At 37.8% G+C, this 27,389-nt stretch overlaps 1 protein-coding gene across 1 annotated transcript in view; it reads right to left on the reverse strand.

Annotated features, from left to right (window-relative positions):
• Positions 1-814: 814 nt before the first annotated feature.
• The window catches only part of CRYL1 (crystallin lambda 1), a 44,614-nt gene continuing 18,039 nt past the window's right edge, over positions 815-27,389 (reverse strand). Inside the window, exons 4-8 of the mRNA XM_034410021.3 lie at positions 22,998-23,159; positions 21,953-22,147; positions 13,997-14,102; positions 6,685-6,791; positions 815-3,592 (exon numbers count right to left, since the gene is read on the reverse strand). Of these exons, the coding sequence (XP_034265912.2) occupies positions 3,464-3,592; positions 6,685-6,791; positions 13,997-14,102; positions 21,953-22,147; positions 22,998-23,159 (699 nt within the window). The 3' untranslated portion in view covers positions 815-3,463. The remainder of the gene's footprint in view (positions 3,593-6,684; positions 6,792-13,996; positions 14,103-21,952; positions 22,148-22,997; positions 23,160-27,389) is intronic.

The following is a 27,389-nucleotide window of genomic DNA, read 5'->3' on the forward strand; positions in this document are numbered from 1 at the left end:
AACCCAGATTGCTTTGATTGCTCAGAATCAACCGCCACAAATCAAATATGGAAATAATTTGCTCAGTGCTCCATGCCCTGCCAACCTCATGGTTGAACTACTTATGGCAATGTGCTATCAGTGCATATGGCAATGTTGGGCTGCCCTTGAAGAAAACTCTGAAAGTTCAGTTTCTGAAGGTTCAATTTGAAAGAATTTGGCTAGAAGTGTTAGAAAGATGAGGCCAAATGGGATCATACTGGGATAATTCTAAAACAAATGTCATATTAACGTACTGGATTCTAAAGTCAATTCAAACTAAGCTTGTATAACTAGAGAGCCAAATAGCTAAATAAATCCTTTTCTATATGGTGCCCATTTGAAGACTCTTCTCCAAATGATGATCTAGCATTAAAACTCTCTATAGAAATTTTGCCAAATCTGATCTTGCAATCATGTTGAAACCAAGTCAAGATTCCCTTCTTGATTTAGGGAATTTCTGTTGATATAGCCTGCCTGATCAATTTCATTTCCTTTGAATGCACTTAATGGTAATTTGTATTGCAGTTTAACAATACAAGTGGCAACTTCCATTTAATGACCCCTTATGTTAGATACAACAAATCTAATTTTGATTTAAATATTCCCACCTGCCAAAACAATAGACAAGTCCACTATACCCAAAGAAATCCAGACAAGCAGTTTAGTATGCATTAAATTTTGTGTCATTCACGGCAATTCATGTTACTTGTGTAATGATGCCCACGAACTCATCCTTGAATATAAAAAGTTAAAATGAAAAATGATACAATACTTCCATATAAATATACAAGGCTGATTTCAATAAAGATATTTATTGGTAGGCAGATTACAGATGTACAGATATTTCATTAGCTTGAAGAATAAAGAGAAACATAAAATTTAGTATTTTTGAGCGTTGCAATTTAACATAATGTAATGATACATTACATGTATGATACATTTAAATATTTCTTCTAATTAAATGTCTTGAACTTGTACTAATGTACTAATGTTCCTGAGCTTTGTACTGATGAAATCTAATAGTTAATGAAACATATATATGCCTGGCAATAAAATACATTAAATGTTATGGCAAATTATTGATTTTGGAACAGAAGTCCTTAGTGACAATATTAATAAAAATTCATAACACAATCATGCTCAGTTAAAAAAAAATAGAAGGCCCCATCAGCCAAGTATGAAATCCTATAGGATTATGATCATTAATTCATTGGAAGTCAATCTTGTCAGGACAAGCTATAAAATGTCACAAGAGACTAGGTTGGTCTCCTAACTGCAGGAATTCCTAAGGCTGAGCAGCCTTCTCAAGAAAGCTTTGGTAATGTAGTTATCACCCATACTTTTACAAAGAAGACAAGGATATGCTTCCTCAGTTGAACAATCTCCAGCGTAGGTTAAGACATATAGAAAACCTCAAAGAATTCCCCATATTGCATAAATGCAATGAAGAAAGAGATGTACAGGTATTTCAGTTGTATTCTCCAGTTTATAGTCCATGGACTTGCCTATAGTTCATGGTTCACGGGGTTTATTTCTCTGAGTGTAATCTTTAAAGAGCTCTCACTGCCAGACTTTCAGATATACTGATCTTACAAATAGTCAGAGTTTGTTAGTCAGCAACGCTAAAACCCAAGCCACCCATTTCTCCACAAAAATGGTTTCAATCAGATGTTGGTGCAATGATGAAATATTGCAAGGAAATCTTGCTTTGAAATCACTGAGTCTACTTTTGCAGCCAACTGGTAATGTTGTATAATACCAAGAATCTTCCACATCTAATATAATACCTTAAAAGTGGCACTCTGATCTAGCACATCTGCTATTTGACAAAGAATCCTAAAACATCCATGACATAAAATGAAGGAATTGTTAAGGACACAACTCCAGTCTTAAGTAGTTAATGTCCCCTTGCAGCTGGAAGAACTGCCAAGGGGAACAAATTATGGTCTACATTACCATATCTTCCAGTCCTTTGTTCCCATATTGGTATGATTGCTAATCTGCATAATACGTCAATACAGCACAAAGCCTATAATGTGAAACATAATCATTTGAATATAAGATCCATTCATATAAAAACTAATATTGGAAATCCTATTTGGCTATAATCAGAGTAAGTACAAACTTGGATATCATGGTTTATCTTGCCTATAAATACACGAACAGAAGAGAATGTAGGCCAGAAAACAGCATTCCCCCCCCACACCTCACCCTCATTGCCAAAATAGTTCGATTCATGCAAAAAAAATAATCGATGCTTGGGCTAAATTAATCACAAGCCAGACTTTAAAAAGTTAGTTTTAAATAAATATTACTGTTCTGTTACATTGTAGTTTAAGAGTAATATGAACCACGAACTGATACAGGTAGTCCTTGACTTATGACTGGTTGCTTAGCAACTGTTCAGTTATGATGGACAACCCTCCCCCCCCAAAAAAACATACTTGCAACCTGGATTTGAACTTCTGATGGCCATTCCCTCCCACTGTAGTCATGTGATTATATTTTAGGCGCTCAGCAACCAGGCCATATTTAGAACCATTTGCAGGATCCCCACGGTCATGTGACTGTGATTTATAGGTTTTCCGGGGACCAGCATTTACTTCCAGTTTCTGGCAAAATGTGCCCATTGCAGAAAATGTGATGCTTTAATGACGACAGCTTTTATTTAATGACTGCCACAAAAGAAGTCATAAAATCAGGTCGACATGATTTACCACCTTAATTCTGGCCTCAATTATGACTCAATTGCAAGTTAAAAAACTATATAAAAGTATAAAAGTATTTTTCATTACGGAAGCCCAAGAGCAATGCGGTTTTTGAAGTTCAGCATCTTGTTTAAAATTTATTTCCCTTTGCATCCCGTTTGTTTCAATGAGGAAAATTGCAAACTACTCTCAACAAATACATTTCTATGCAGCCCTCCCACAAAATGCAAGCATCTCAAGCAAGGGTCTCAAAGGTGGGGTTCCCCCACCCCTTAAAAGGCAACTGGACTGTTGTTGTTTTCCCCTGGAGGGGAAAAAAAAAAGCATTCCAGTCGCTTTTTGAAGAAAAGAAAAAAAGCATCTTTGAGACAACTATGACCTAGAGCAGGGAACTCCAACCTTGACAACTTTACGACTTGTGGACTTCAACTCCCAGAATTCCTCAACCAGCGCATGCTGGCAGAGGAATTGTGGGAGTTGAAGTCCACAAGTTGTAAAGTTGCCAAGTTGGAGATCTTTGACCTGGAGGACTGACAATCTCCCCAGATTCTCAACCAAGGGGTTTAAGACTGTGGCTTTAAAATATCACATAGAAACGTTTTTGGATAAAAAATGTTCCAGCCTTAAATAATTGACTTAAGTGGTTCAACTGGCTTTTTTTGCATGTGTAATGTTTGGCCATGGAAGGGAGGAGTCCTCTTGAATGCCAACTTGATGATGCCCGTTTCTGTGATTTAAACGTGGTTCACGTCATCTGATTTAATATCCTTTTTCAGTTTGGCCAGGCGCACAAGGCAATCATCTCTCCACTGTCTCCTGGCATTTAGGTGCTCTGGATCACTTGGAGTTTTTTTAACCATGGCCTGAAACAAAGACAAAATAAGTTATACGTTAAGATAAAGGTTTGCTTTAGAGTAGCCTGATTTGGCACGACTTATGATCGTGCCCATACAGTTTTCTTGGCAATGGTATGGAAATGATCTGCCACTGACTTTTTTTTTTTTGACTTTCCAGTTTAGTCTGGATTTGGGGTGGTTTCCTGGGCAAGGATTGTTCAACGTTCCTTTTAGCTTCCTTTTAGCAATCCTTTTAGATTTAGCTTCTAAATCAGGCAAGGTCAGTTAGGTGCTGCCATCTAGCTGGGACTGCTTAAGCAGGAACCCAATCAGGCAGCCCAACAGCATTCCATTCCCCCCCCAGAACACTGTTTCTAAAACCTTGGCCAACTGAAGATACGTGGACTTCAATTCCCATAATTCCCCAGCTAGCTAGGGGAATTGGCTGGGGAATTCTGGGAGTTGATGTCCACACATCTTCAAGTGGTCGTTCTAGAGCAGCTAAGCAAACTTTGCTCCTTTTTACGAGGGGGGGGGATTATTTTGTCTTTTAGGGCAAAGGTCCTGAACCCTAAAAACCCAGTACCAGGTCCACAGCCAGTTGGGAACTGGGCTGCACAAGCAACAAGCGAAGCGCACAAAGCTACATTTGTGCAAGCGGCAGGCATGTGCGTTTGAAACCATCCCCTCACCCAGCCGGTTTGCAGAGCTGGAAAAGTTGTGGACTGCTATTTTAGGACTTCTAAAGTGATGGTAACTTTGTTCTTTTTGATATTATGGAGTAACTTGTTGGTAGTTCTTCCTTGTTGCACAGTAGCTCCAACTTGGCTCCAATACAGTAGTTCAGTTTACAAGTGAGCGCCTGCCCTAGGTGTAATTCTAATGTGTTACACTCACCCCCCATAGTTTTATTTATGAAGAGACATCAGATCTCCCTCACACTGGATCAGCAACAGTTTATTGCTAGAAAAATGCCTTTCTTTTCCAATCTGTATGCTTGTTATTATATGCATGAGTATACTGGTGTTATAGGGACGTGGTGGCTCAGTGACTAAGATGCTGAGCTTGTCGATCGAAAGGTTGGCAGTTCAGCAGTTCAAATCCCTAGTGCCGTGTATTGGGGTGAGCTCCCGTTACTTGTCCCAGCTTCTGCCAACCTAGCAGTTCGAAAGCACGTAAAAAAATGCAAGTAGGAAAATAGGTACCACCTTTGGTGGGAAGGTAACAGCGTTCCATGCGCCTTTGGTGTTTAGTCAAGCTGGCCACATGACCACGGAGACGTCTTCAGACAGTGCTGGCTTTGAAACGGAGATGAGTACCGCCCCCCTGTCGTTTCTAGAGTCAGGAACTCCGCCCCCTGTCGTTCCTAGAGTCAGGAACTCCGCCCCCTGTCGTTCCTAGAGTCAGGAACGACTAGCACATATGTGCGAGGGGAAACTTTACCTTTTACTGGTGTTAATGATAATAGAAGTGTCTCCTCTAATCCTTGCAGACTTCTAAAACATTTAAAATATATTTTTCCAATGTTCTTACCCTATGTGCTACTGCAATGTTTGGCAAAACCTGGTATTGCCAAATATCCCAGGGCACATCACCCCAAATTCCAAACTAATGGACCATTGGTTATAAAGACTGACAGTTCCAGGAACTGTAGTCTGACACATCAGGAGACCATCAGGCTGCAATGAAAACACTACTGCTTTTGAAAAGATCTTCTCATTCACCTGATTTTTAAAAAGCTTCCCTGCTCACCATGTCATCAAACTATGCTTCACATTGTGAGGTTGTTAACAATAACATGCCTGTCCCTTTCTAGCAGGACTATCCTATCTCTATTACATGGGGAACAGATACTTGAATGCTGGCACTGGATGAAAGATTGAGAGATTATCCAGAATGAATGGGTTTAGGATTTTGCCATCTTTTTTGACAGTGAAATCCTAAAAAAATAAATACGATGCGATGATGGCCTATTTAATAAAAACCTCAAGCCAAGCAAAGGGAACTCACTTATTTGCTTTACTAAACCTCTGAAGAATAAAAGAGGATGATGGCCCAATTACAATTACCTTGCTTAGTTCTTAACTTGTCCCTGAATCCACTGCCTTCTGAAGCTAAAAAATAAGGCTGCCATATTGTTTTTCAGATTATACTTTAATCATCTGACTACTTTTTCTCCTCATATATTTTATAAAACACACTGGATTCGAAATTGTTTTTATACATGGATCTTTACAAATCAAATTACAAATTACAAAGCAAATTATAGAATGACATGCAGATGAATAATTCTCTATTTTACATAGTTTTAAAAGGTACTACAGTCCTTAAAAACCAGGCCTTAGAGGTTAAATAAATACTGGGGACCCCAAGATAAAAATGTCTGGGCAGGGATTACTACATTAAGGAATGGGGATCTGAACAGAAAATTGTGGAAAAAATGAAGTGGCTAAAAAAAAAAGGAACAGTGAATTCATATTCATAACAGATAGTCCTTATGTTTGCTAAATACAGAAGATAATTCATTACATTTAATAACAGTCACACATGTGTTGAATGAATGTTGTAATCAAAACAAACAAAAACTGAGCATTTTATTCCATTTCGGACCATTATATATAATATCTATCTAAAACAAAATATCGTATTTTTGGGACCTGCAGAGTAGAATTTGATTTTGTTTCTTAAAAATCACACTATCATATTTCCATTTTGCTCTTAGCCTCCATTTGACAATAGGAACAACGTAATGCATGCTGCATATAAAGAAGCACATTCGGTTGTAATGCATTCTATATGCTGAAGTTTATATGTGTCAACCACACAGAAAATCGTAAGACTGTTAACAAATAACAACATGATAAAAAAATTAATGAACCCAAATAAGGTAACCTAAAATTGATAAATTCATAGAGCACCTACCGTGTTTTCCCGAAAATAAGGCCCTGTTTTATATTTTTTTGAACCCTGAAATAAGCGCTTGGCCTTATTGCCATGCATCCAAAAGCCCGACTGGGCTTATTATCAAGGGATGTCTTATTTTGGGGGAAACAAGGTAATATGATAATGCAGCCGATACATTTTGCCAATTCCACCCGATATTCAGTTTGTATATATACCTCATTGATTTTCTGTTCTGTTTCCCCAGAAAAATCTGGTATTGGTCCAAAGGTTTTCAAGACATGGATAATACCTTCACGGTATCTATCGCAATAGTTCAGCATTCCTGAAAGAGAATTGGAAACTGTTTAATGTTTCCCAAACAAAGAAAGTCTACAACTGAATTTGAGAGGAATTATTGACTGTCTGGAATCCTTTCTTTCTTTTTTCTGTCTAGGGGTTCCAAACAGATGTCTGCTAATTCTTTTTCAAAGAATGAAACTCGAAGAAAAACAATTCTATACCATCCTTTGAGAACTTCTTTGTTTCCAAGTTAGGATGTATTTTACATTTAACAAAAATCCTCTTTCTTGAGATTGTTCCCAGCAATTCAAAATTTCAGACTGTTTAATAGCACTCATAGTTTCAGCCAACATTATGTTGGATGGAAGAGAAGCAGCTGGGAGCTTATGAGCAGAAGAAGCAAATACAACAGTCAAATAGATATAAGGGAGTTTTGTTTTTGAGGGTTGTTTGGGTAAATGCTTTTTTTCCTTATTATTAAGGAACTGTATATGCTTATTTAAAGACTATAGAGTTTGGAGCAATATCAGCTCCATCAGATAGACCAGACCAGTCTGGGCCAAACTATTTAATTTGATTTCATCTCTGCTTTTTAAATTTTGTATGTATGTATTTTATTGTTGGCTGTTCACCGCCCTGAGTCCTTCGGGAGTAGGGCGGTATATAAATCAAATAAAAGTAAAAAGTAAAGTAAAAAGACTGGAAAAACAATCAAGTGAGCTAATTCTACTTGTTGTAAAGCTATATTATAGAATCTTGCAAGTCTGGAAGAACAATTCTACCTTTCTCTCCTTTACCAAGAAATTAGGAGTATCTCTTTTGAGCATCTTATCCCACCTACTATCCCACTGCAGATGATGCTGTCTTTTATCTGACCATTCTCTAGGCAGCATCTTTGGGCCAGTCATCCAAGGTCATTCCCACATATCATTAAAATCAGGAACTTAAGTTGTAGGTAATTGATTGATCAAGTGAATACTTAGCCAACAGCTCAGTCCTAAGTAGCATTAAGAGAAAAAACATTTGGGAGCTTACAATCAGTGAGCAAACAGGAGGGCAAACAGGAAGAGGGGATTAGGTGAATAGAAGAAAGAATTTACTAATCTCTCACTTTCAGAGACAAAACAAGATAAATTCAGAGTTTGGATGAAGAATCCAGAGTTCAAGGTTCTGAAAATATAAGTGTCACAGGTTTTTTTACATATACCAAGGTTAGTGGGCTCCAAAACTCGAAGGGAGCCAACACAACTCCTGACCTCTCAGCAACACACCGTAAGTACTCAAAGGCTAGTATTCATAGTTTACTATACCACTTCTCCCTTCTCTTCTTCCTCAACTACAACTTTTTTTCCTCCACTACTTCTCTTTGTGAACCTCTTTCTGGAAAATAGTAACTCTTATATTTGCCTTAGGCAGTTTTAGTTTCCCAAATGAACACAAACCACCTTCCTCAACGACCCCTCACCAAACACCCACCCACACAAAACTCAACTGCCCCTCTGCTCAGCTTTTATAGTGACACATTTCTGGGCTAACTATAGAGAGGTCTTAAAGCAGGGGTGTCAAACTGATGGCCTGTGGTCCGGATGCATCACGTGCAGGCCACGCCCACCCTGGTTCCACGAAGGCAAAAAATGTCATGATACATCACCATAGGTCACATGACGCGATTGAGTTTGACACCTGTGTCTTAAAGGGACAGGGCACCAGGAGTCCAGGTGCTGGCCATTTTGCAGGCAGCAAAGATCTACCTTCTACTTCAAACAATTCTTTAAAAAGAATAGACAGTCACTAAGAATGAAAATAGAAAGCCAGTAGGAGAAGGAAATATTTTCTGGTTTATTAAATATACATACACTTGGCGTGTCCCCCAATTGGTATGACTATCTGCTGGTTGGCAATATTTCAATAGCAAGCCCATTCCCCTAAAATCAGAATGGCTGAACTGGCGATACTTAGGCAACCAGAGACATAGCTGGATGAGAGCCTTCAAGATATGATAACTTCTTCCTACTTCCAAAGTGATGAATTTCTTATTTTTAAGGAGAATGGGGAAGGAGGACATTGAGAATGAAACTTATGTTCCTAAATGAAGGGTCCAGTCTGTGGATGATGAAATCTTCTCGTATTGAAAACATACCTCCAGGAGATTGGGGGGATTTTTATTGCAATTTGACCTTTACAAACAAAACATAAACATATAAGCTTGAGGATCACACGGTGACTTGTTTGCCTGCTCCAAAGGTTGTAGACATAATGAGCCATACAAATCAGCTGCTAGACCATGGTGTAAGCCAGAGCAGTTTAGATTTGTTAGGTGACTGGGAATGTTGGGGGTCAAGCCAAGTTTGGGAAATGGGTTCCACTTGGAACCCAGCTGCTATGGCATAAAACCAAAATGTTGATTCTTGGGGGAGAGCCAAAACAAAGGTTGTGTAGCATCCAGTTCAAAAACATTTAGCTGCAGTATTTCAGGAAACAAAGGACCAATACTGGAAGAGGGTTAATGAAATATGATAGAACAGATTCATATCAATATTTTAAAAAAGGACTTCCCGTTTTTGAGCTACTTCCAAGAAGTTTGAATTATTTCAAATGTTACTTGTGACTAGTGCACGTATGCATATTTGTTATTTAATTAAAACAATATTTAGTCATGATCTTTGTGTAAGTGGTTGGCTATAAAATCAGAACTCTAAAGATGCCAAAGAGCAAGCTCTGCATGAATATGAGAAAATTCTACTCTTAATCTCAAGAAATATGTCCAGAAGTCTGCAATCCTTGGCATACTTACTTACTAAAACTGATAGAAGTGTAATAGAGTTCATTCTGAGTAAACATGAATAGATTACAAACATCTATTGTTTGTATATTAACCCAAGGACTATACTATTTAAGGAGCTAATGTAAAAGGGGGAACCATCAATTGATATTCTATTTCAAAATATTTCTAAGAGAACAGTCAGAAAATCATTTGATTTTCAATTGTAACAGTGCTTCTTTTTTATATTCTGCAATTTTTGCAGAAGCAAAATGGAGCACAAAGGGTTCCCTGGTTTTTCTAAAGTGTTAATAGCAGAACTAATAAAAGTATTAGTTGCTTCTACTTACACACACAATGATGTTTAGTGAGAATTCCCCAGCATACTCCAGCCGTCACGAGCTTCACAGCATTTGTAAATGGCTATACTTAAGTGACAGGCTGAGAAGCCTTTTAAAGCTGTTACTTTTTACATTATAAAGATCACAGTTTTTTTTTTTAAAAAAAAGGTAGAAAAAAGTACTTTTGCTAAAAAAAATTAAAAGCCCTAGGTTATGCATTTTTACTGATATGTATTTCCTGTTGGCATGAACCATATTGAGATTAAAAAAAGCAAATTTGGGTGAAGCCATTTAAGAATCTGGTTGTTAAAAGCCAAATAGCCTGTCCCAAAGTGTTTTGGGGAAAGTTGAAAAGAAGCAGGTAATTCTACCACCTCTGCGGAACCTGAAAAGATTATATCTATGCACAGGAGGTCCGTTGTTTCATGATTATACAGTAATAGGGTATCTGAGAAAATTATTTTAGTAGCACTCACTGCTGGTTGTTGTTGTTTTTCTTTACTAAATGTGTTTTAGTGCCACCCTGCCAAAATGTTAAAATGTCCAGTTCCAGGACACAAAATCAGGACTCACCACTATTTATATTAATTCAGTTGGGTGTCCTTAAACTACCTTTTCCTATGAAAAACACTGTGGGTTTTTGTCCTTGTTCTGTTTCTTTTCATTCTCATGTTTCTTTTCTCTTTCTGTCTGCAATGACTTGCTGTTGGCATTTGCTCTTTATCCCAAAGCTTCTGGCATACAGTATTCTACTGTTGGATACAGAGTTTTCTTCTCAGGAATGAAAGCTGAAACTCTGCTCCTGTACTGGTTTACTTTGAGGTAAATCTCACAGGTATCCAGATTTATTCCCATCTAAAGCAGGACCCTCATCAACGGCTCATATCAGGGCTTCTCAATCTCAGCCATGTCTAGTAAAGACATGGCGCATACATATACACACACACAGAGAATGATAGCTTTAAGAAATGTTCTTGGATGGAGTATGGAAGTGCACCAGGAGTGGGTTCTACTTAACTTTACTACCGGTTTGCACTGTTCTCGCGCGCTCTTCTGTGTATGCGCAGATGGTCTATGATAACGTCGGGTCAGTGGGCGGAGCCTCCCACCGGTTTTACTACCAGTTCTTGTGAACCGGTCTGAACCGGGGGCAACCCACCACTGGAGAGCACACATTCTAATGTTTACATTTTTTATTAAATTAAATTCAAGTAAACATTCTGTACAAAAAGAGATTGGGGATGCTCTGGTTAGGGGTGTCAAATTCAAGGCCAGTGGGCTAGATTTGGCCCGCAAGATGCTTAGATCTGGCCCATGGAAGCAACGAAGGAGCGCCTCATGGTGTCTCTGCCAGTGAAAACAGAGCTCGGGGAGCCATGTCCAACATGGCCACGCCTCCTATCCCCCCGAAATCAAACACAACCCTGAGGTAGCCCTCAATGAAATCGAGTTTGACACCCCTGCTCTAGGTGAAGAGACCCGAGGCTTTTGAATAGGGATGCAATATTATTTGTTTGCAAATGATTAGGCAAACACGTAGCAATGCCTCTTCTTAGGCATCCATGTCTGCATAAATCCAAGTACATGGTTTTCAACACTATGTTTTAGTTTATAATTCTCATAATTCCCAGGCAACATGTTCGAAAGCAGGACATTGTAGGAGCTATGGCAAAAACTTCTGGAAGATACCAAAACAGCAGCCTCTATTTTAAACCTTCAAATATTACATTATTTATTCCAAAATAATGACGCAACTTAGCAAATACATTTTTTGCTGGTTGAGGATGGAACAAGTTAACAGGCTCGAGAAAGCTTCTGTGACCCAGTGGACTCAAACAATTGTTTCTTGTTAAATCGAGAAAACTCCCTGCCCTGTGGAATGAACTGCCCCCGGAAATGCGTAAGATCTCCGACCTCTGTGTATTTCGCTGTGCTCTCAAGACCCTGCTGTTCCGCCAAGCCGGGCTATCAATGTAATGATTTTTAAATTGGGTGTTTTAAATTTTTGGGGTTTTAAATCTGAGCTGAAATTATTTAATAATTTTAATTATTTTTAACTGATGTCTGTCTTTGTGCTTTTAATAGGCTGTACACCGCCCTGAGTCCTTCGGGAGAAGGGCGGTATAGAAATTTATTTATCTATCTATCTATCTATCTATCTATCTATCTATCTATCTATCTATCTATCTATCTATCTATCTATCTATCTATCTATCTATCTATCTGCAGTTAGAAATGATATAGAATAGATTACACAGGCTTTCAAAATCCAGAAAACCAGAAACAGCTTGTCCAATTTAAATAGGAACAATGGGTTTGTCTGTTAGAAAGGGGAAGTGGGACAACAAAGTTTCTTTCTAGGCCACAGGTGTCAAACTTGCTACGTCACATTGTTATCACATGATGTATCACAACTTTTTTCCCCTTCACTAAACCGGGGGTGGGGGGGCCAGTGCGTGACACATCCAGCCCGTGGGCCACAAGTTTGGCACTTCTGTTCTAGGCCCTAACAACCAGTTGGAAGTTTATTATGTTTATTTATTTAATTTATATTTGATCTTTCTGTATACCTGGGAAGGCCATGGCAGCCTGCAATTTTACAAATACTAAATAATAAAGTTCGTAGTGAGGTGGGCAGCAAACAAATTTAATATTAAAAGCTATAGAACTAAAATATAGCTAAAACACGGTCACTTAAGTTTAAGTCATGGAAAAATGTTTTAAATTAATAACCTTGAAAAGATGGTGGTTCTCTGAACTGGAAAGGCAGACACTCCCAAATCATGTGATACTGAGCGATTGTCATAATTTTTAGCGAATGCAAAAGTTATAGTCATGCCAGGAGAATAATAGTATATTTAAACATGGTGTAACTAATACATATTTTCATGAAATAGCTCCAACCAACACAATGATTGAGCCTAAAACTTTTGTTGCAAAGTGAGACAATTGTTAAGTGAACTTTGCCCCATTTTACAACCTTTCCTGCCCCAGTTGTTAAGTGAATCACTGCAGTTTTCAACTTAGTAACACGGCTGTTAAGGGAATCTGGCTTCTGTACTGATTTTGCTTGTCAGAAAGTCACAAAAGGGGATCACATGATCCCAGGACACTGCAACTATCATAAATATGATCCAATTGCCAAGCATCCAAATTTGGATCACCTGACAACGGGGTTGCTGCAATGGTTGTAAGTGTGAAAAACAGCCATAAGTTGCTTTTTAAGTGCCATTGTAACTTCGGTCACTAAATGAACTGTTGTAAGTCAAGGACTACTCGTATGTATGTATCTTTATATATCGGGGTATAAAACTTGCAGTCCACGGGCCGGATGCGTCACGCACTGGCCACACCCATGCCCGGTTTAGCGAAGGGGGAAAAAGTTGCGATATGTCACGTGATGACAATGTGATGTGAGTTTGATACCTCTGCTATATATGTATATGTGTGTGTACCAGGGGTGGGTTCTAATTTTTTTTACTACCGGTTCTGTGGGCGTGGCTTATTTTGTGGGTGTGGCTTGGAGATCATGTGACTAGGTGGGGGTGGCTAGCTGGTCAGAGTCATTTCTGGACGGTCCTCGCACTTACGACCAGTCCTCGCATTTACGACCCGACTTATTTGTTTGCTTTTAACACGGATCAGCTGTAGGACGGCCCTTTGAAGCCCCGCGGCAAGAGTTTAAACAGTTTTTTTCCTTCTAGTCATCAGCTGGGACTCAGGAGGCAGTAATAGATTGGGGGTGGGACCAAATAAAAGGTAAGAATAATGTGGGTGGGGGTGGGTGGGAGGGGAGAACCGGTTCGGTGACGTCATATCGTCACCGCTACCAGCTCGGCCGAACCGGGACGAACCCACCACTGGTGTGTACACACATACAGAGAGAGAGAAAGAGAATGAGAATATTCTTGATGTAATCATGACTTTGGGGAGTGGACAAAATGACTGCACATATCTGTTCATGGAAATGCTATGATTTATGCATGCGTCGGGTGTCACCATGCCAGTAAATAACCTCAACATTTGCATGATACTATTGCACATATGTCATCGTTTTGATGTCATCAGGATCGTAACAGAAATTGCTGATCAAGACCTATTTAGTTTACAAATGTCTGCTGTTTAAATATCACAACAGTTACAAACCTTCAGCGTTTAGATGCATTGTTTCCAGAGGTCCCATAAACGCATACCGCATTCCCAAACCATCAGATATCACAAGATCTAGATCATCTGGTGATATTACTCCATCCTGCATAGGAAAAAAATATTAATTATGAATATTAAAGAATGCTAGAATTCAAATCTACTCTATAATCACTTTGCTGATAGGAAATACTGGAAAACAAAAAGGGTAACATTCATTGTAGAACAAAAGTTGTTGATATGTCAATCAATCTGCATGGTGCTTTCCAGAGTAATATAGTCTCTCAGATTATTTCTGATGGCTGGGGAGGATGGCGCAAAGATGTCAGTTTTTATTTTAAAAAAAATTAAAGGAAAATAATTCAGAAGAATTAAGAACTGTGGGGGTTTTGTTGCTAATTTAGATGTAGCACGCTTATCTGAAGGCATAGAGCACTTTACTTGTTTAGCTGCCAATGGGAAACCCATACAAAATTGTACCTCTGATTTTAGCAATAGCAATAGCATTTAGACTTATATACCGCTTCACAGTGCTTTTACAGCCTTCTCTAAGCAGTTTATAGAGTCAGCCTTTTGCCCCCAACAATCTGGGTCCTCATTTTACCCACCTCGGAAGGATGGAAGGCTGAGTCAACCTTCAGCCTAGTGAGATTCAAACTGCCAAACTTCGGGCAGCCGGCAGTCAGCAGAAGTAGCCTGCAGTACTGCACTCTAATCACTGCGCCACCTTGGCACTTACTGAAGAGCTCTACAAAATGATCAAAAATCATTTTGAATGATTTGTGTCTGATGAACAGAGAGATCAATGGCATAATCTAAAAGGGTTATTAGATGAGCTGAATTCAAATTGAAGGAGACTTTATTTTTGGCAGGACAGTCAGAGTGCTTCTCTCAAAATTAATAACCATAAATTATGCAGCCTTCCTGAACATGGTATAAAATTGCTTTCTAAATGATACAAGTCCTGGACGTAATTAGAAACATAGGTCCTTTACAGGTAGTCCTCAACTTACAACAGTTTGCTTAGTGACCATTTGAAGTTACAATAGCACTAAAAAAAGTGACTTGTGACCAGTGGTGAAAAAAGTGACCAGTGTGACCAGCATATTATACAGTGGTGAAATGTAAAATTTGTTACTACCGGTTCTGTGGGCGTGGCTTGGGGAGTAATGTGACTGGGTGGGTGTGGCCAAGTTTTTTTTTTTTTTTACTTTTAAAACTATTTTTTCCACAACCTCTTCGGCGAAGAGGTTGTAAAAAAATGCTTTCAAAAGGCTCTGACGATCCCAGCTGAGTTGCCTGATCAGCAGAGGCTTTTTAAAAAACTCAGCTGGGATCGTCAGAGGCATTTAAAAGAGAAAAAGGGTTTTTTTCTTTTAAAAGCCTTTGACGATCCCAGCTGAGCCGCGCGATCATCAGAGGCTTTTTTTTTTACTTTTAAAAGCATTTTTTCCGCCGAAGAGGTTGTAGAACAAATGCTTTTAAAAGTAAAAAAAAAAAGCCTCTGATGATCGTGTGGCTCAGCTGGGCATGGGGGGGGGGATTTTTGCTATCGGTTCTCCGAACCACCCGTCTCCATCGCTACCGGATCAGGCGATCCGGTCCAAACCGGGAGCATTTCACCCCTGCTTGTGACCATTTTTCACCCTTAAAACCGTTGTAGTATCCCCATGGTCATGTGATCAAAATTTGGATGCTTGGCAATTGACTCATCTTTATGACTGTTGCATTGTCCCAAGGTTACATTTTGCGACCTTTTGACAAAGTCAATGGGGAAGCGGATTCACTTAATAACCATGTTATTAACAACTGCAATGATTCATTTAACAAGTGTGGCAAGAAAGGACATAAAATGAGGCAAAACTCACTTAACAACTTAGCAACAAAAAATTCAGGCTCAATTGTCATAAGTTGAGAACTACTTGTATTCATATTCAGTGGTGTTGTGAGATCTTGCTCTTTTGGTCAGAAGGACAAAAGCAGCCTTGCGTTCAAGAGCCGCAGTGGCGCAGTGGTTAGAGTGCAATACTGCAGGTTACTTTTGCTGACTGCCGGCTGACTGCAATTTGGCAGTTCGAATCTCACCAGGCTCAAGGTTGACTCAGCCTTTCATCCTTCCGAGGTGGATAAAATGAGGACCCAAATTGTTGGGGGCAATATGCTGACTCTGTAAACCGCTTAGAGAGGGCTGTAAAGCACTGTAAAGCAGTATTTAAGTCTAAGTGCTATTGCTATTGCTCTTTGTGGTCATGAGTGTGAGGTTATGATGCAAAAAGGGGAGCTTGCACCATAATGCTACAATGTTGTCTGCCCGCCACTACCCCTTAAAAAAATGATGCAATATCACTGATATTTTGCAGCTTGACTCTTCATCATATAAAATACCAGTTTCCATTGAAGTATGATTTTGGAGGCTTTCATTAACCTTTTCAACTGGGGTGTGGGATGTGTTACAGTATGTGAATTATGCAGAGGTGGAAATGGACAAACATGATAATTAAATACAGAACATCCAACTGCCATATGCGTTTTTTACACTTTGGTTGCCTCATGAAAGCAATCCGCATGGCCTAAACATGCCCAGCTCCTTAGGTTTATTAAGAGGCAACTCCCAGTTTCCAACATAGGCATGCCATGAGCTGCTGTTTGAAACTCAGTTAACATCCAGAGGATAAATTTCCTAGCAAACCAGCACACCCAAAAAGCAAGATAAGACAAGTCTCCCTGTTCAGATTCATCTGCCTCTTTCTTGAAAGCTCTTCCCAACAATATACTTTTAAATGAATTGTTTTTACAATAATCTCAGTTCAGAATATATGTTCTTGGCAAGAAAATCAAAAAAAAAATTATGTCTTCCAATCGAAGACCAGATTATACAGGGAAATTGCATTAAACAGAAAAAGATTAAAAATAATCAAAAGGCGGCACATCATACATACATCAATATAAGCAGTAACATAAGACTTGTAGTCCACATTTTTGATAGTCCTAAACATTCCAGGAACTTGATCACAGATTCATTTCAGAAACAGTGGCATAAATAACCAATCATACCAATCCTTTTGTTAAAATCTTTTCATTAAAATAGGATTTAAGAAGCAAAATGTATGGTCAGATGTAGTCCTTAGCAGTGGGGAATTCCAATTTTTTTTAGTATCGGTTATGTAGGTGTGGCTTGGTGGGCATGGCAGGGGAAGGATACTGCAAAATCTCCATTTCCACTCCACTCCAGGGGAAGGATTCTGCAAAATCCCCATTCCCTCCCCTCTCCTGGTGGAAGGATATTGCAAAATCTCCATTTCCACCCCACTCTGGGGCCAGCCAGAAGTGGTATTTGCCAGTTCTCCGAACTACTCAAAATTTCCGCTACCGCTTCTCCGAACTGCTCAAACTTTCTGCTACCGATTCTCCAGAACCTGCTGGATTTCATCCCTGGTCCTTAGTAATAAAGGGGCTGTGTTGGCACAATGGTTAGAATGCAGTATTGCAGGCTAACTCTGCCCACTGTCAGCAGTTTGATCCTGACCGAGTCAAGGTTGACTCAGCCTTCCATCCTTCCGAGGTTGGTAAAATGAGGACCCAGATTGTTGGGGGCAATATGCTGACATTTGTAAACCTCTCAGAGAGTGTTGTAAAGCACCATGGAGCAGTATATAAGTTTAAGTGCTATTGCTAATAGTGGAGGAATTCTACTATATTCTTTCTACTGGCAGTGTTCCCCACAACACATTTTTTATGAATGGAAAAAATCCAGTTGATACAGTGCATCAGTTGAATAACTCTATTATGTCTTTGCAATAGTGATGGATTCATTGCTGAATTTCCACCACTAGTCAGCATGGCCTATGGTGAAGTTATGGTTTAGAAATAATTGGACAACCACAGTCTTATCTAATATGAATCAGAGAGTTAAGTGATAAACTTACAGAACCAGCCTGATTGCTTCAAAACACCCAGAGGAAATGCATAAGCTATAGACAACCTTTGCCCAATATTTAAACTGTTTATATATCTTTTTTCAAAAGATGAAATTACATGGCTGATACATAGACCATAAACATTTCTTCTTCATTTACTTACAGTTGGCTGCAATCAACTATGATGCAAAATTTTAAACCATAGTTTCTTATGCAAGCCATACTAGTATGAATTATGCAGTATTATGCTATAATGAATGGAATAATAATGGCTTATTTCTTGAATTCATAAACCGCTCTATGACCAAACCAAAGAAAGTTAGGTCATTAGCTAAAGTAAGAAGACGGATCATTCTGGCGAACCATCGTTAAAATGAATACTTTTTCTTAATACTGTAGAGTGTTGCTTGAACCAAGTACCCTGATTTCTTTCTCCCAATCACACTAGAGCAGTGTTTCTCAACCTTAGTAGCTTGAAGATGGGTGGACTTCAACTCCCTTCAAGCTTCCAAGGTTGAGAAACATTGCACTAGAGGAAAGAGATCAATTGTATATGCTAAGGCTAGATCATAAATCTAGAAGTGCCATAAATCTAGAGGTGCCAGAGATGCCCGATGAGAGGAGTGTCTTAGAGGAGTGCTTTAAAGCAGAGGTCTCCAACCTTGGCAATTTTAAGACTTGTGGACTTCAACTCCCAGAATTCTTTGCTGGCTGAGGAATTCTGGGAGTTGAAGTCCACAAGTCTTAAAGTTGTCAAGCTTGGAGACCCCTGCTTTAAAGCCCACTGCTTGCCTTTCCACTTCTGAAAATCTGTGGAATTAACACATAACATACCTCATCCATACCCACAAAAGTTTATTTCCATAAAATACCAGAGAACTTATTCCAACATTCCAATAATAATAAAAATGAGGCTCTAAGTGCCTTATATCTTCCTTTATTTCCCATTGGTCAAGAACAAAGAACACAAAAATATAATAAACATTTAAGACAAACTCCATTTAAAACAGTTAAAAAAAATTGACACAGATCAGAAGATTTCCATGCTAGTAATTTATAGCTTCATCTTGATATAAAATGTGTTGTTTATCCACATTTCAGGAGCCATTGGTCATGCTTAATATTTTTGAGATTTTTGAGAGGACACAGGAATAACTTGTGAACCCAAACTTAGAACAGAAATACACACACACATAGACACAGACAGACACAGACACAGAGACACAGAGACATTATAATCTGCTGTAATTCCTACTAGTGTTTTCTCATGAACTGTGTGTAATGATAATTTCAGGAAATATAAGTATATTAAGGAACAGATGTGAAACAGGATTACAACTGACACATATTCTTCAAGTAAACACATGTTCTTACAAGCTATTAGCACTGCCTCTTAAGAAATTTTCAACGTTCTGGGTTTATACTGTTGAAAGACTAAATCCAACAGAAATTTTAGAATTCACAGATTTCAAAATTGTTGTGAGTATTATGATTCCTTCCATCATTCTTAACAACTGGTAAAGAAGAAAGGTATGCATGTGTAACTGTTTTCTTTAATGAAGTTTAACTCCGCAAAGTGAATCAAATTCAGAACTGAGGTCTATAAATGCCATATAGAATGTTTCTATGGGTTTATACTGTATTACTATAAAAAAAGAACCGTATTATATCTCCTTTGGAAAAGCCCACATCCCAAAATGATTCTGGACTATCAGCATAAAGACTTCATAGAGTCCTGAACCAAAGGTATGACATATGCTGGCTCACGCTTATTTTATGATACCAGTAGCCACTCCCCTTTGTTAGAAGAAACTCAAAACTCTTCCACAAGTTTAGCAATTGAGAGCAATTGAGAGTGAAGCAAGTGACCAGTTTTAAATTTTTGGTGTTAATCATAAAAGAGGACCTGACCAGGGGTGCTCACATTGCAGCACTGATCAAAAGGGCCCAGCAGAAAATTATACTACCTGAGACTTCTCAGGAAACAACAACTGAATGAAAAACTGCTGGTGACCTTCTACCGTTGCATCATAGAGAGTATTTTAACTTACTGCACCTGTGTATGGTTTGCCAATTGCCCAGTGGCAGATAGGACAGCACTCCAGAGGGTCAACATCATTGCCCAGAGGATCATTGATTGTCCTCTCCCCTCCTTGGAAAAGCTTTATAGCTCCCGCTGCCTTAAGAAAGTTCAAAACATTCTTAAAGATCCATCTCATCCTGGGCACCCTTTTTTTGAACTATTACCATCTGGCAGACGGTACAGGACAATAAAAACAAGGACCAATAAGCTGAAAAACAGCTTCTATCCCAGAGCAGTAACTATATTGAATTCTACTGTAGAGTGTAATATTAATGCAGTATCAGGGGTTTTCAATTCAATTGTAAAGAATGTGAAGGATGTGTCTTTTTATTTTATTTTTATAGCTTTTTTTATGTATGATGTACACTGAAGATGGCATTTAATTTTGTTGTACGAGGTGCAATAACAATAAAGTAAACTATTGAAACTATTCAGATTTGAAAATGTTCCAGAATCAAGGAACAGGTCTTCTGGTAAGAAAGAACCTATTGGGGTTCTTATTACAATCTGGTTATAAGTACTCAGTTCTGAATGGCCATGCTTTAGATGGTTCTTCACCAATTTCTGACCTTAATTTGATTGCAAATTTAACTGATGAGGCTAAAATTCTGCTTTCTGTTTTCTACTCTTCTGAGAATATTTGATGTTCTACAGTCCTAATCTTATTAGCATGCTGGACATTTGAAAGTCAATTTTACTTGAAATAGGCCAAGCCCAGAGTGGAAAGTTACCAATATAATTAAACCAATCCTTTGAGACATGACACTTACTAAAAGAATCTCTTCAGAAGTGCAATGTGAGAAAACAAGGCAAGAAATTTGAACATACAGATAGCATATTTATAAACAGGTAACCAAATAAGAGTACTCATAAGTAGCTCCTGCATAAGTTTTTGAAAATGCCCTTTGAAATTCACATAAAATAAGAAATCTCAATTGCGTAACAATTTAACAGATTAAGAACTTTGGATTTTTTTCAAATGTTTTCCTTTTCATGTTTAAAACACATTTGTTTCTTTCCATGTTTTAGCTTTAGCATGTTCACTACAGAATCAAAGGTCTCGTCATTATGTCAACAGAAAATGAGTATGAAAAAATCTTAAAACTGCTATATTATGAAATGAATATTACTTTGACTTGTTAGTCATGTTATCTACTTTAATTTTATTATACTTAATGCAGGATTATATTGTGTTCATTAAAGATGGAGCAGAAATATGAACTTCTCTATTACATGATGGACCAAATCCAGGTATCCAAATCCAAGTTTAATGAGTAATGTGTTTATTTTTGCCACCAGTTCTCTCTTGATCAATTTTTTCCTCCATTCCACAAACTTAGTTATACAGGAAAAGTAATATTAGACCCAACGTTCACAGCATATGGTGGTCCTTATCCAGTAACTAGCCTGATCTCACACTAGCTATCTTGTTCCAGATTAGCAAAGAATAAATACGTATTGCCCCAAGCTGTGGGTCTAGACTCTCCAACACTTCTACCTGACAAAGTTCAAGGGCAACATATAGAAAACTATTAAAATATATAGTGCAATCCTATCTGTCTATTAATCAATCTTATTGATCAATCATTAGATCAATGAAACTCCTGTTGGATGTCTTATTGAGTTCCATAAGACTTACTTCTAACTGCAATGTTATACTTAACTTGTAGTAAATTCCACATATTTTTGAGTAACTATGTATAAGGTTATACTATAAGACTAGGTCTGTATATCATACTAAGCCATGATGTGGTTTTATTTAATAGTGATTTAGTATAATCTATGGACCCAGTCATTCTTTGTAAACTATTATTGGCTTAGTGCTTTACATACAATGCCAATTGTGTTCAACAAATCCAGTTAAACAAACCCAAACTCAATGCAATTTGTAGGCCAAATTTTAAGTCATATATTGTAGACTGAAGAAGTCTGAAGGAGAATAGAGATCATACATACCCCAACAAGTCTCCATGTTTCACTAATAAGAGCATACTGAAGTCGGTTCAGAACAAATCCATCTATCTCTCTTGTTAATTTAACTGGTGATTGTCCTATATTCTTCATCAAAGCATAGGTTTTCTCCATTGTAGAAGGATCTGTTTTCGGATGAGGAACTAATTCAACAAGCGGCACATAATATGGTGGATTTACCTTGACATCACCATTTAAAGAGAGAGAGAAAGAAAGAAAGGATGTTAATAGATCTATTATTTAATCAGGCAACCCTATAGTAAATTTAAAGCCAAAGGAGCACAAGGGCAACATGATTTGATCATAACAAAATAATCTTGTCCTCATCATAATCTGGCTCCCCGAAGCCGTTATCTTAAAATGAATATAAAGGACAACGAAGCAAACTACAGAGTAGATCTCCATGATGCAGTCTGACAATTATTTTAACAAACTTTAATCAAATGTTGTTAAACATTCTTCATTTGCTGCTCTATATATTTAAAGGTAAATGTTCCCCTCACACATATGTGCTAGTCGTTTCCAACTTTAGGGGGCAATGCTCATCTCCGTTTCAAAGCCAAAGAGCCAGCACTGTTTGAAGACGTCTCTGTGGTCATGTGCCACCATGACTAGACGCCAAAGGCGCATTGTTACCTTCCCACCAAAGGTGGTCCCTATTTTTCTACTTGCATTTTTTACATGCTTTCGAACTGCTAGGTTGGCAAAAGCTGGGACAAGTAATGGGAGTTCACCCCATTACGCGGCACCAGGGATTCGAACCGCTGAACTGCTGACCTTTCGATCAACGAGTTCAGCGTCTTAGCCATTCTTTGATCATATCTCCAGGGCAGTTTGTAAAACTGTTATCACCACAGATATAATACAAGGCATCACTTTTTGTAAGTTTGCATTTCAGAATGACAGCCTTTTGAAAATTTCACATGCCACATGGAAAAATTTCATAAAATACATATAAATCTCTTTCCTTTGACTTCCCATTTAGGCTTAAAAAAAAAAACATATCTCCAAAATACCTTGAGATACTTACAGGATGCGCAACTATACACTGCTTCACATGCTTCAGTCCAGTGAATAATTTTGTAGGCAACAGTGTTGAGGTTGAACTAGCTAGGATAGTATCGTTATTGACTATTAGATCTAACTGAGAAAAAATCTTCTTTTTCAGATCTACATTCTCAGGTGTACACTCCTAGAATACAAAATGGGTATGTTAAAATATATAATGGGAGCTTTTGACAAATATTTCAATACAATTACAGATGCTTTTGGAACCCAAGCTATGCAGTGCTTAGAAATGTTTATTACCGTATTTTTCGGAGTATAAGAAGCACTGGAGTATAAGATGCTCCTACCTTTTTTGGTAAGGAAAAGAAGAAAAAGAAATCTCCCTCTGCCTCTGCGTTGCAGCAAACAGCCTGTTTTACTTTCATTTTCGTTTTCAGCATAGCTTGATTAGCACAAGGGAAAAAAAATCTGTTCTAGCAATTTACCTCTTTGCAGCAAGCAGCAGAGCCTTGCGCAAAACAGCTGAGAGTCGGGAGGCCGATCCAATCAACTTGTGCTAATTAGGCTGTGCTGAAGCTGAAAGGAGCTGTTTTTTCTTGCTGTTTGCTTGCAAGGAGGTAACTGCTGCGAGGCAGAGGCCAAAGGGTGGGGGCCAGTGGGTGTGCGGGACTACATTTGGGGTATAAGACGCACCTAAATTTTTACCTCTTTAGGGTGGGAAAAGGTGCATCTTGTACTCCAAAAAATACGGTAGTTTGTCCTGTAATTTATTTCACTAGTATTGTTGACAAAATTGTAATACATCCTGTTACTTTTGAAGCAAAAGCCTTTGCTTTTCTCCCAATTGCTGGATCATTCTGCAAAGGAAAGATTACTTTCAAATACTTCTGTAACAAAGTCACAGGGTTGGAGAGCGGTGAGGATACTTGTACACACGAATAAATGAGTGGCATTGAGTGGTGTTTTTATGAAATTCTCCACCTGAAACCCAAAGCCTTTTTTTTTTTACAGATCTGGCGATAATCACTGAATACCTTCAGTAACTCAAGCCTGCAAAAATTATGCAAAGTCACTGAACAGGAGCATTTCCTAAGAATGTCTCTGTTGGAGAGACAACTGTATTCAATTTGTTGGATACTGAATGGAATAAAAGTCCTTGTCCTCAGGGATGGATTTACGTTCTTTTGTGAGACTGGCTCCCTGAAGAACTAAATTAAGTTCTAATCTGCTGTTAATCATGGGTTGCATAAGGCATTAAAAGCTACAAAACTGTAGAACCTATTCACAAATGGAAAAAGCACAGTTTTAACAGCTGGATCCTCACAAGGGTAAGCCTGAGCGCTTTTTAAAGGACTCTAATGTAGGCTTGCCCATTTCTCCCCCCAAAAAATTTATTTATTTATTTTTTTAATAAAAATTTCAAATCAATGTGTGAGCAGTGTGGCACTTGGGCATCATACAGAGGTGGGTTTCAGCAGGTTCTGACCAGTTCTGGAGAACCGGTAGCAGAAATTTTGAGTAGTTTGGAGAAGCGGTAGTAAAAATTCTGATTGACCCCACCCCCATCTATTCTCTGCCTCCCAAGTCCCATCTGATTGGGAGGAAATGGGGATTTTATAGTAACCTTTCCCTGGATTGGGGAGGGAATGGAAATTTTACAGTATCCTTCCCCTGCCACACCCACCAAGCCATGCCCACCAAGCCATGCCACGCCCACCAAGCCACACCTACAGAACCGGTAGTAAAAAAATTTGAAACCCACCACTGGCACCATGCATTCCAATACAAACAAAACTGATCAAATGAAACATTATTCTTACATTTAATCGACTCATGTAATTCCCATAACAATACACATCTATAGTACATTCTATCATTATTCAATTATTCCACCTATTTCTCATTATTTTCATTTTATCAAATGAAAATATGGTACATTAATATTCCCTTTATTTCTATCACTTATTCTAGCTTTTAATCATATCACCCTATATTAAAAAGCTTTTTCTTTCTTTCCTGTCTAACATCTAATCATGTCTGAGTGAGAGATCATGTCTCTCACCTGCCTAGGTGAGAGAGAAGAAAAAAGAATAGAGAGAGAGAGAGAGGAAGGGAAAGACAATTCAAAGCAGCAACTGAGAAAAGGAATCATCCATCCATCATCTCTTGCCTGCTTATACTTTAATTGCTATGCTTTAAAAGAAAGAGGGGGAAAAGGAAAAGCAAGTCAAAAACAACAATAAAAAGGAAATCATCTACCCATCATCTCTTGCCCGCTTCGATATTTCAATAGTTATGCTTTTCTTTTTTTGACTCGCCTCCCCCATTCCTCTCTTAAGTCTACATCTATATCTATTTCTTGGATGTCCGATCTAGGTATTTCTCCCACCTCTACCCTCTTCTACTGCCTATTTTCTAAAGTTTAGGCTTCCCCATTTCTGTACTGACAAGGATTACATTTCTCATTTGTACAGAAACCCTTAATTTCAGATATCTAACTGACCTCTAAAATGTCAGTAAGGACCCTGTAACGCACCTTTCAATTTTAACGGAATCTTGCCAGAACATTCCTTGTAACATCCCTAATTAGGACATATTGCTGAAATTATTGCCTTTCACTTCTGTATTAAAACTCTATACATTAAAACTCTATACTATGAAAAAGTATGCAATTTAGAACAAATCATATACCAAAGCCATAAGGATACCATGACTCTAAAAACCACAATGAAAGCTGCATGGCTCTGAGTTATTTTTCATACATGCACCCATCCAGATGGGTCTAACCTAAATGGATTTGTTTTGGTCTTCACAAATATGCTGTGTGATGTACCTATCAAAATAATTTTACCGGTTGTAGTTTTTAGATTTGGATCTCATCTGAGTAGTTGTTCAAAACGTCTTATTAAAAGGAAAAGGTTTTAACCAATTTTAACCAAAGGTTAAAATTTATTTTAGGTACACTTAACTCCATTCCAAACTGGGTCAAAAGCAATGCAAAGAATAAGAGAATAGAAAACTATCGATTATTGATTGGAAACATGTTTCTTCTTAATATTTTCGGTGTAAGAGTTGTCACTATTTGATATCAACTAAGTATTCCAACTTGATTTCAAATAAAAGTACAATCTATATGGTGTATATCCACATAATTAAAATAATAATTAAATATTATGCAAAATTGTTACATTAAATCACAACAAGCTCTTTTAACAGAAAGTATGGGAAGCGGTTTACATCTGATAAGTTTGCTTAGAACTCTTTTATAGCATTCCCTTTTAGTTCATTTCAGCCATTAAACCAAGAACTGAATGTAAAAATAATCTACAAATAAAGCAATTGTTTGAAATGAATTAATCAAGATTTCTGAACTAGGGAATAATTAAATCACTTACCTCAGTTGAATATTTTGTAGGAAATTGGATAAATATACACTGCTCAAAAAAATAAAGGGAACACAGCAGAAGACATTCGAGATCTGAATGAATGAAATAGCCTTATTAAATACTTTGTTCGTTACATACAGTAGTTTTGTGTTCCCTTTAGTTGTTTGAGCAGTGTATAAACTACTGTATGTAAAGAACAAAGTATTTAATAAGGCTATTTCATTCATTCAGATCTCGGATGTCTTCTGCTTGTGTTCCCTTTATTTTTTTGAGCAGTATATAATATATTCTAGTAATAAAAATTAAAAATGCATTGTCCCCCAGACAATAAACATGAAATATGATTACACTTGAAATTTAATCTTTGTTGTTAGTGGTGATGGTCATAATTGCCAAATTTATTTTTGTAAAACTACAGAAAAATTAAAGTTTAGTGGCAAAACTTTGGCCAGGGTGACGTACTAGGAACTGTATTCCTAAAACTGTTTGAGGCTAGGATGAGAAATAAATTTTATGATTAAATGATATTTTAAAAATATTGTTATATACTTTTCTGCTCCATAAATATAGCATCTGCTAAATAAAAATTACAGTTCCAATGGATAACTTTTTTTTTTAGACAACTAGAATCCACTTGGAAAAATTATTTTCAAATTTTTTGGGAGTCGTGAGTTTTGAAGAACCCTGATTTTATAAAGAAAATACATTGGCCAAATGTAATGAAGCCAACAGCACCTGTTGAATCATCAATATTTCCTTAAAATAACAAGACATACGTGTTATCTTATAAAAGCTAGAAGAGTATTACTGTGCTGAAGTACACTGTTTTTTGGCATGCAACATTATTTTTCATCCATCTGAAGTCATAAAGAAATTTTATCTTATTCAAACTGGCTGGTGATCCTGTGGATTATTTCATTCTTTGTCTTCCGAGTAGCAAAAGGTTTGCTTTATTGGCTCCAATTGTCTGCTTTGCAGAAGCCAGAGACAAATACTGCGTGCAAGATGTTTACTCTAGTTCTGTCTGG

This window comes from Pantherophis guttatus, chromosome 5, assembly GCF_059756535.1.
Source record: "Pantherophis guttatus breed Tessera chromosome 5, ASM5975653v1, whole genome shotgun sequence".
In the NCBI taxonomy this organism is placed as follows: Eukaryota; Metazoa; Chordata; class Lepidosauria; order Squamata; family Colubridae; genus Pantherophis; species Pantherophis guttatus.